Source organism: Apis dorsata, unplaced genomic scaffold (assembly GCF_000469605.1).
Source record: "Apis dorsata unplaced genomic scaffold, Apis dorsata 1.3 scaffold_1125, whole genome shotgun sequence".
Taxonomy (NCBI): Eukaryota; Metazoa; Arthropoda; class Insecta; order Hymenoptera; family Apidae; genus Apis; species Apis dorsata.
Window position 1 is genome coordinate 22,743 of NW_006264223.1, and position 12,063 is coordinate 34,805.

General features: G+C 17.5%; 1 protein-coding gene across 1 annotated transcript in view; it reads left to right on the forward strand.

The window, feature by feature from the left end:
- The window catches only part of LOC102674507 (cilia- and flagella-associated protein 47-like), a 16,297-nt gene extending 8,904 nt beyond the window's left edge, over positions 1-7,393 (forward strand). Inside the window, exons 16-28 of the mRNA XM_006624797.2 lie at positions 24-304; positions 436-672; positions 1,067-1,238; positions 1,410-1,648; positions 2,163-2,502; positions 2,774-2,932; positions 3,148-3,361; positions 3,826-4,044; positions 4,845-5,041; positions 5,383-5,605; positions 6,037-6,198; positions 6,394-6,540; positions 7,226-7,393. Of these exons, the coding sequence (XP_006624860.2) occupies positions 24-304; positions 436-672; positions 1,067-1,238; positions 1,410-1,648; positions 2,163-2,502; positions 2,774-2,932; positions 3,148-3,361; positions 3,826-4,044; positions 4,845-5,041; positions 5,383-5,605; positions 6,037-6,198; positions 6,394-6,536 (2,586 nt within the window). The 3' untranslated portion in view covers positions 6,537-6,540; positions 7,226-7,393. The remainder of the gene's footprint in view (positions 1-23; positions 305-435; positions 673-1,066; positions 1,239-1,409; positions 1,649-2,162; positions 2,503-2,773; positions 2,933-3,147; positions 3,362-3,825; positions 4,045-4,844; positions 5,042-5,382; positions 5,606-6,036; positions 6,199-6,393; positions 6,541-7,225) is intronic.
- Positions 7,394-12,063: the final 4,670 nt, after the last annotated feature.

A 12,063-nucleotide genomic window follows, 5' to 3' on the forward strand; every position in this document is an offset into this window, starting at 1 on the left:
CTAACATTTGTATTTTATTTCAGAAAAAATCAGAAATAAAAATAGGTATTTTAACTTATTTTAGTCGAAAAAATCGAGTTTCGCTTGAAAAATTAATAGAAAATAAATATAAATTAGCTATATACGAGTCGGATATTTCATATGAAAAAAATAATCACAGTATCGAAGAAGAAACAAAAAAATTCATATCGGAAAAACCTTTTTCTGAAACAAAAATTCCAAATTTCGTTACAGATATCACAACTAAAGAAATAGTTCAAGAATCAATGCAATATCCATTTTTTCCTTTTGATAATAAAAATGAGTGAGTTTTTTTTGCTTATTATTTAATTATTATATTTTTTTTTATTTATACGCAATATATTATTTGTATTATACTTAAAAAAATAATATATAATATTAATTAATAATCTTATGATATTATTTCAATTATAGCGAATATGAAATTTATATGATCCAAACATTACAAGCTGCAGAAGAATGGTTGTACAATGGACCCTTTAAATTTAATTTTTATTTTGATATTTTAAACATTCCAATGATATTATCAAAATTTTATTCAAAGAAACCAGGACAATTTAGAACTACAATTCGAAAAGGTCCAGAATTGGGTTTAGTAGGTGTCCTTGAATCATTGCTAGGACCAGTAATTTATGATTATATAGGAAAATTGTGAGTGTTATAAAACTAATAATATAATATAATGATACAATTTTTACTAATTTAAATATAAGAAAAGATTATTCAAAATGGAATATTTAGAAAAAACATTTTTTTTTTCGCTACAATTCTTTATATTCTTTCGGTTTCTCATATTTGTTTCTCAAAATATATGTATCTTATATTTTATATCTTGTACTTTTTAATTTTTACATTAAATACATTAAAATTAATAAAATTTATTCTTCGTTGAAATTTTATTAAAAAGAATGATTAAAGAATTAAAGAATTCAAATTTATTTATATCTAAATACTATATCTAATGTTACTATTTATTATTTAATATAAATGTATATTTTTAAAAAAATAATACTTAGTAACTGTATTTATATTTTCATTATAATAGCAAAGAACCGCCAGAAAAAAATGACATTGAAAGAGCAAATTATATATTTAATTTTTATGATACTATTCTTACTTTTTTAACAAAATATGGAGCTTATTTGTGCCACGTTTTACCACAATTTTTACTAAATTATGATGATTATGTTATTCTGATGGAAAATACACGTTCTAAAGTAAGTATATAATTTATAATTTTATATATATACATACGTATACTTAATATACAATTGTTAATATTATAAATAATTGTAATGTATGACAATTATCAAAATTACATCTTTCTGAATAAAAATCAAAAAAATCTATAATAATAATATTATTAAAATTTTGCTTATATTTTTTAGGCTTATACTCGAAAATCATCGAGTATAGAATCATTACGAGAAATTTTATCACAAAAAAAATTCGAATGTCGAAGTAAACAATGTTGGTTAGATATAATATTGCAAATGTATAAGTGTTTCGTATTAAAAAGTGAATTTGAAAATAAAAGTAAAATGGATTCTCCTTCATTTATTCCTTCATTATCATCTAGGCGATCTATACGAGAATCTCAACAATCTGGACCATTGTCTTTTCCAAAGTTCGTATAAATTTCTATTTTTTATAAATAATATTAAGTAATCAACACTATTTATATTTATTTATTATACTATCTATTACATGTAAAATATATTCTTCATCGAAATTTTATTAAAAAAAATGATCTGATTTTTGATAAAAAAAATGATGAAAAAGAAGAATTTTCTAATGTTTCTAATACAAGTATATAATGCTTTGTAAGAAAATAATTCTTATTAATTTTATTTATTTTAAAATGTAAAATAAAAAATGATGAAATCAAAATTTTGAAAATTTTATAATAATTGTAATAAAAATTGTAATAAATTATATTATGTGTAATACAATTATCAAATACATTATATAGAACAAAAGAAAACAAAAATGTTTCTTTATTTAAATAAATTTTAATTAATTTGTATTATTAGACAAAGAAAAAAACAAAATTAAAAAAAGATAGCGATAAAAAAAAATATGCATATTAAAAAAAATTATATAATTTTTCTCCAAATATTCTTAAAATATTCATTTTTTAGTTTCCATAAAGAATCTGAAAATATAATTATTGATAATATTCATTCAAAGATCACCGATAAATCATCCGATATTAATTATTATTCTGTCGAAGAACGATTTTTATTGGGATGGTTGTCTTACCATTATGAGGAAGGACGTAAACAAGAATGGATGACTGATTTTCGCATAGTGTTAAATCCTTATGAAAGTAAAGATATAGCAGAAGCACGTAACATTAAAAATTTTGATAAAGATTTGTCGGATTCTTTGGTATTAATTACCGTAACAGCTGCTTATTGTCCTTTTCTTATTGAAGAAAGTTTAAATAATATCTATATCCAGCCACGAAATTATGAAGAGGTATTATATGTGCATACAACATTTAATTGTCTTATTTATATATGGCTTATTTTCATTTTAGTTATATAAATAAATTAATGATAATATTTAAATGAAAATTGAACTTATATATTAAAGTTATATATATTATTATATATATTAATCACACGAATTTGTATATTAAGTTTTAAGATTGTTGTATTATACATTTTATTAATATGTACAATTTATTATTTTTCAAGTATATTATCTTATTATATATTAATATTATTATCAATATTATTCTTTTTAGGTATTACATAATGCTACATGCGTGGTAAATGCATGGAGAAAAATACGACTTGGTTTTATAATTTCACCATTGGACATTATATATCCAAATTGTGTTAAAATGTTGATGCTGGTTGTATATTTATATAATATATTGCCAACATATATTCCAAAAGCTACGGTAAATAAATTTCATTTGCATCAAATAATGTTGCTAAGATAAGATAAGAATTATAATAATATTTTATTAGTTATAATTATATTAAAAAATAATAGAAAATATTTCATTATTGTTCTAATGTATATATATATATATATATAAAGAAAAAAAATTTTAAACAACATATAAATAGATGAAATATTTAAAAAAAAACTACAATTTAATTATATTCATAGATTAAATTCAGTTGTCCTTTGTCTGAAACTGTAACGAGACAAATAAATTTTACAAATCCAACCGCCAATAATGTTGGTTTCTTAATACAATTTTTTGGAAACAAACATGGATTTTTTACGACAGTATTACCACAATCGGTTATTCATTTGACCAGTCATGCAAGCACAATAATAAAAATACAATTTTATGCTAGAAAAATTAAAAAAACTAAAGGTAATTTTTTTGTTACACCTACATCATTTTAACAAGAAACAAAATATCTTAGTGTATTTGGTATTTATTTGATATTTATATAGTACTGATTGAAATTTCAAAAATATTGCTGATAAGTAATTATTTATAATTTGAAAAATAAAATCTAACTAATATTTTTGCATAATAATTTTCGATGTACAATATTTATTTCAATCAATTTAACATCAACTTTTCAAAGATATTCTCGTTAATTATTTTATTTATTTTTCTTTATTTATTTTTCAATCTAATCAGAAATACAAATATTTTGTAATTACATAACAAATGTACATAATAAATATAAAAAAGATTTTTTAATGTTCAAAAATATGAACATTACAATAATATATAATAAATTATAATATAATAAAAAATAAATAATAATATATTAAAATAAATTATAATAAATATATAATATATAATAAATTATTTATTTTTAATAGCTTATCTTTTGTTGTGTGGATCGACAATCGGTCCTCATTTTGGTCGGAATCAAACATTTATTTTGGAAGGTCAAGTCGACTGTTTAGGAATTGCAAATGAATATACAATATATAGCAAGCTGTATCAAGCAGTTGACAGAATTTTAACTATTAATGTACCGTATGAAAATTCAATAGAATACGAAATTTGGGCATCGGAAGAACGACCAACCAAACCGAGTAAGTAATATTTTAATAATATATGTTTTTTTTTTTAATTTACAATTTATTTAAAGATATATATTTATTTATTATATATTATATTATTATTATTATATTATTATTATATTATTATATTTATAAATAAATATCAAAATATTGTATCATCGTAACTAAAATCTTGTAGTGGATATTATAAATTACAAATATGGATAATTATGATTATGATGATAAAAATGAATTTTAAGATTGATTGGATTTGCCCTTATTTGCAAGAAACGTTTGCAACATAAAGACTTGCACTTTTTTTAAAAATATTTATATAAATTGCAAAGAATAAAAAATATTTACCAATTTTTCTTTCTATTTTTATTTTTAAAAAAAAAAAGTTCAATTCGAATTGAAATGATATCGCAATAAGATGAATGGATTAAGTTTTTATATAGATATTTTATCCCAATATAATAAGATTGCTTAAATTGTTTATAAAAAATTGTTATTTTTATGGATTAATATTTAGTTTTCATTAATTTAATAATGTTCATTTCATAATATATGGTTTATATAGAACAAATAAAGTTTATTGATTTCATAAAAATATATATATTAAATTTTTTATAAATTTATTTATATAAATTTATATATAAAATTTCAAGCATCTTTTCTTTAGTTATTTTATGTTTTTTCATTTAAGCTGGAATATAAATAATATTTCTTTAAAATGCAAAAATAATATCGGAAATTAAAGAAATTTGTATATTATATAATTTATATTTATTTATTATACAATACAATACAATACGATTATTTATATTTTGTAGATATCTTGAAACAAACACGATGGACGGAGTTATGTTTGAGGAAAATACCTCGAAGATTATTTATAAATCAAAATTCAATTGTTGTCAAGGAAAATATGAAAAAAGCTTTTTTGTCAGTTACAGTAGCATGTCTTTCGCCCTGTCATCGAAGCTTTTGGATCATTTTTCAATCAAAAATAGGTGACTTTATCATTCAGGTATGTCATTGGACTATTTTTATATATTTATATATAAAACTATAGATTTATCGGTATATGTGAATAATTTTAATTATGTTTTTGTCATGTTAAAAAATGTTATGTATTAAACATAATCTCAAAATTAAATCTACAAAAAAATATAGTGGTAAAATAATTTTTGTCACTATAATTAAATATGATTATATTTTATGTTCATATATTTTTATGATGTAGCTAAATATTTCTTAATAAAAAGATGGATATTTCGCAATAGAAAATTTGCATTTCAAATTTAGGAATTTATATTCAAATATTAATAGTTAAAATTATGTAAAATATCTCTTTGATTCATAATGCAGATAAATTCGCATTGGCAATCATCTTTAACCGATAATATCATTATCAAGTGGGATGAACAAATTGAAAAATGCATTTGTACAGAACAGAATTATAACGAAATGTGTCCATTAAATTTGATTGTACCAATACCATCTAGAAATAAGCAACTTTGGAGTTGCGTTGCTCACATGTTTCAAAAAACTCTCAATCCAAAAGAAAGATTGTTTTGGACTCGATATTTAGGTAATTATATAATACATATTATCTATACAAAACAATTTAACTTAAAAATACTTAGACATTATGTCAACTTGTAACGATATATAGATAATATGTATATTATTAAAATAAGACAAATTGCAAATTATTTATAGTTATTAATTTTCTAACATTGAAAAAAATATCTTTGAAACTTTTAATTATGTTATAACTTTTATTGATTATAATTGATAGATTTTTATTTTAATTTTTAATTTTTATTTTTTTCTAAACTTTCAAAATAATTTATACTTCTATAAAAAAAATACAAATAAATATACATAGTATTATATAGTTACTAATATATAGTATATAGTAATAGACATAAAATCAATAAATAAATAAATAAATATGCTACTTTTATTACATAAATATTAATTTATTTTTTAATCACTATATGTATAATAAAAATAAAGACACGCATATTGGATTACGTTTAATTCGTTGGTTAATGGGAGACAGTACAGATTCTGCTGCTATGGAATTTAACCATATATTTGATAAAAAAGTAACATATAACGTAACAATATCCGACACATCACATATTCTTAAATATCCTAAGACATTTATTATAAATGGTTAGTATATTTTTCTAATATATTTATAGAAAATATATTATTTATCGTATTTTAAATATCCAATATTTCAATATAATATATTCAATTATGAATACATAATTTTCATATATATGTTTTCATATATATATATTTAAAATTGATTAATGTTAATAATACTTTTATTTTTTTTATTATCTTTTCTGAATAATGTTTTAGATGTAAGACCTCGTGCAGAAAATACTCCGATAAATATTCATATTTCACCATTTATAGACCGATTGTGTGAAATAATATTGACATTAGTCTCTATCAATGGTAATGAACGAAGGATGTATGTAATTGACTTCTTACGTATGTAAAATAGTAAGTTATATATAAGTTTTTTAATGTATTAAAAAATAAATAATAGTTTGATATAACATTAAGATCATCAAAATCAAATCAATATCAAAAATATCATTAAATAAAATTGAATACTTAAATAAACTCTAGTAAAAATATCAAGAAGTAATAAATTTTAGAATTAAACTGTATTCAAATATAATAAATATAAAAATAATTTCAAATATACATAATATGTTATAGTATATAATATATATACTAACTAATATATAGTATTAGTTTACGTTCAGATTCTATGTATACATATGTATATATATAATACATATTATATTATGTGTCCCATAATGTAACAACAATATAGAATATATATATACATATATATATATATATATATATATATATGATAAAATAATTAATTTAATATTATATTATAATTTAATATTATATTATAAAATATAGAAATATATAAAAGATATATAATTATAATAGAATACAATAAAATATAATGAAAGCATCTATACAAAACTAGAAAAATTTTAATAAATATTTTATTGCGTTGTACGAATTCCTGCACGCATATCTATTCATCTCACAATAGTGTTCAAATCTTAAAATTTATAACATTATATTTTAATTGAGCATACAAATAATTTGAAATATAATATAAATAATTCAAAAAATTATAAATAAAAATTTTAATTTTCAGATTATTGATACGATATTTAAATTATATATAATTATGTACAAAATAGTAAAATTCAAAAATTATGACTATTTTTTCTAATAAATATACTGAAAATGTTAACATTAAAAGTGTAAATTCAATAATAAGGATTATGTTACAATCATGATTTTAAAATTATATCAAGAAGAAATGATTAAAATTTTTATAAAACTTAATCTATTTTTAATTTATCTTTAAATTTACTTCCTGCTTTTTCTTATAATTTTCCTCCATAATGTAAATTTTATTACATTAATTAAAATTTTTATAATTATATATATTTCTTCCTATAAACAAAATTTATTACATAAATTATTATTACATAAAATAATAATTTTAGTATGAAATACTTTATATTGGACTTACATATATATCTTGTATGTATAATATTTTTCTTTATAATTCTTTATTTTATTATATATTATATATTGCATTATATATTAATCTTGTATAAATAAAAATAATTAAATATATAAAAGTATTATTATTTTGTGTTAAATATCACACATTTTTTTATCATAAATTATTATTATATCGAAAATTATAATTATCAAAGAATAACCAATTGAGAAAAATTACAAAGAGGAAGATTCTTTTCTTGTGATTTATTTTTTTAAATAAATTAAAGCGAAAAATGATTATAAATTATTAGATTTTATTAAAATCAATTAAATTATGTTTATTAATTTTAAAATAATAAAAATTAAGATTTTATAATTGTATTTAATTTTATATAGTTTTAAATAAGCAATTTCTTTCTTATTATATATGATCCTTTTTTGCATAATTTATTTAAAAATATAAATAAAAATATAATTAAAAAACAATTAAAAATAATTAAAAATATAATTAAAAAAAAATAAATTTCGTCATTGTTCTATATATCATTAAGATTCAGATTTAAATACATGTTATAATTATTTAAAATTACAATATATACATATATTTATATATATTTATATATTTTCCAAAGATATCATATATGTTTTTAACATCTAAAATATTTTTCACATTAATTATAATTATTATAATTATTATATTTATTGCAAAATTTATTATGTAATATGTAATTAAATGTAATATATATAATTAAATTATACATATAAAAAAAAAATTTTTTTTTTAACTTTACAATAATATATAATAATTAATAGATTAATTTATGTTAATTAAATTTTTTTAATAATTAATTTTTATTTCTAATTTTCAATAGTAAAAATTAATCTTAAAAATTAATATGATTTAACAAAATATCATTGAGAAATTAATTAAATTACAATTTTTTTATAATAAATTAATATATCTATATTTTTCGAACTAAATTTGAAAAAAAATTTATTTTTATTAATTTTAATGATTTTTAATATTCTATTACTTCTAATAATAGATAAAATATTATGTTTTTTCTTTTATAATGAAAAATAAATTACCTTAAACTGAGAAAAATTGATGAATTATTATATTCATTAAAATAAGCAATTCAGAAATAATATTACATACTAGATTTTATTTCTTATATCTTTCACAATCTGATTTATAACTTTGTTTTACATTATTCTTTTACTTCTGATTTGTCTTATTGATTCATAGTTTGTTTGAATTTGTAAAAAATATTTCGATATTTATCTTTTTTTGATAGTGTAGAAATAGATTTTCAAAAATTTTTCATTCTTTTTATATAATTTTATATCAAATTAATCAAATAGAATATATTGATTTATATACACATTCATATTATATATGTATATATATGTTTTATATATATATATATACATAATGTATTATATATATGTATATATTTCTGAAAAAATAATAAGAATTGAAATTGGATGAATATCAATTAAATATTTTTAGTGAATTATTTAAATATAAAAAATGTTTAAAATCTTGAAAATATACAATAATTTAAATGAGAGAATATTACAATTTTCATTTATTATTATAATGATTTTATTTTTAATTTTATTAATTATTTAAAATGTGCTTTTCTGCTTTATATTTCTTCATACATATCATATTCTAATTTAAATAAATAATATATTATACATGCATAATACATTCTAATTATATTATATATGAATTATTAAAATATTAAGCATTTTCATTCTTATAATTTTTTACTTCTACTTTATAGTGAGTTTTTATATACAAAATAAATAATATATGTATATAGAATTGCAAAAATTTTATTATTATATAATCTAATAATACGTACAGATATAACAATTTTTATTTCCATTCAAAATCATCACCATTATTTTTTATGATTTTCTCATATTTATATTATTTATATTTATAATCTATCCAAAAACTAGATATCAATTATAATAATATATAAGAATTGAAGTGATATTAAATATAATAATAGATATAAATTTATATATGTTACATGTTGAATTATTTTTCTTGTGATATTGTATATAAAATCATTCAATTTTAAATTTCATTTGTTTTATACATTATACATCCATATCAGAATTCTTGCTGCTTTAATTTAAATCTATAGAATTTTGTATATTTTGTAATTTTGAGTACCTGATCAAATATAATGCTCTTTATTTCGGATACTTAATTTAAATCCAATAAATAAAATATCATCCAAATAATAAGGTATTTACTTAATTAACATAAATCCAAGAATCTAAATATGTATTGAATTTTATTATTCGAATAATCAAGTTGATTATAACTCAAACTTGATTTCGAATTCCGAGTATTCTATTTAATATTTGTCAAGTATTTCTTATATGTATTATATATTTGGATTCGGATCAGAAAGAATAAATTAAATAATGAATTCAAATTAAAAAAAATATAAAAAACAGTATATTTATTAATATATTTTACTTATTTTAGTATTTGATATCTATATAATAAATACTTTACTCGAGTAGCCAAATTCATATTTCCATTCGAATAAAATATTTTAGAAATAGAATATGAATTATAATAAATATTCCGAATATTATAAGAATTTTAATCTCTAATTTATATAGATTCTGTTTCTACATTCTTAGAAATCGTAATGAATTTATTAAAATTTAATTTAAAGAATAGAATTCATAAAAAAAAATTGATTTTCTTGTAAATGAAAAATCATTAACTTTGTAATTAAGGATAAACTTAATATATATATAAACATATGTTACACAAGTATCCACGTAGCATGTCTCATTAAATATTCATTCATTCTTTTATTAATTTATCTTATATTAATAACATCGAAAATCTTTTAGTAATAATTATTAAATTATAATTTATATGTTCTATAAATCACAATAAATGGCAGAAATAAAATTTCTATTATTGAAATTTGATATTAATGTTATTTTTATCTAATTATGCATTTTAATTAAATAATTTTTTAATTCACATTATCACAAAGTTAATCACAAAGTTTATCAAAATATAACTTTAAACAAGCTTACATAATTATTTTTTTCATATAAAGTATGTATTTTTTAAATTAGAAAAAAACTTAATAAATTCATTATTATTCACTGATAAAAAATTAAATAAAAAGTAAATATTAAATAAATCTATTGTATTATAAATATGAATATTCATATTAGTTGAAAAGAAAAGAAAACTAATTTGCATAATTTGCATAAAAATTGCATTAACATCAATATATAATTCTTTTTATAATAAAACAAAGTTATAGTTTCATATATCATATTTAGTGAGACATTCTATATATATATATATATATATACACATATTATATATTATTTCATAAAGGGCGATATATTCCAAAAATATAAAATTTTTACATGAAAATAATATTTAAAAAAAATTTTTTATTATAATCATTATTAAATATATTTTTTATTTTAGCAATAATTATAATATTTGTCATATAACTGCTTAAAATTTTTACGTATATATATATATATAAATATAAATGAAAAAACTTTAATCAACTTTAATCAATCGAAAAAATTAATGGAAAAAAAAATATAATTATTAATATTAAATCTTATTAAAAACAATCTTTATATCATCAATTAAAAACAAATATAATAGAAATAAAATATTATAAATATATTATTACTATATTAAAAAAATAAGAGTAAATTTAAAAAAATATTAATAGTAAAACTCATTTTATTTCTGCTATATGAATTTCTTCTTTTTTGGATACATCATACCTTATGAAATCATCTTTGTGTATATGTGTGTGTGTGTGTGTGTGTGTGTGCGCGCGCGCGCGCATGCAATTTCGTTTAACTGAAAAAAATGATATATCTTTCAAAAGTTGCTTAAAAATATATATTATGTGTCAATAATTTTTCTAGATGTATAGAGATTATATAATGATGAATTTTATTATTTTAAATAAAATCATATAATCTTTAATATATTAATCGTTGCAGTTTATTCTTTATTTAAAAAATTATTAATACAAATTATTGAAATTTGTAAAATTTATTATAGAATCATGCGAAGTAATAGTAGTAATCCCCATTTGTCTTATATTATCTTGTTTTTTATAAAAACAAATTTTTTTAAAAATTATTTTCTAAAATGATTTTAAAAAATGATTTTATGATATAAATAATTTAATATTTTTTTGTATAACTTATGTCGAATAATGCATTGAAAATTATATAATTACATTTAAAAAAATAAAATTGATTTTTATAAAACTTTTGTATGTCTGCACAGAAAAATTATTAATTCCATGCAATGTATCTTTTTATAACAAACATTTTTGTAAGAGTATGTATCATTTTATATTATCCTTCATAAAATATTTCATATTTCTCAATTAATTTGAAAATACTGTGTATGTGTATATATATATATATATATATATA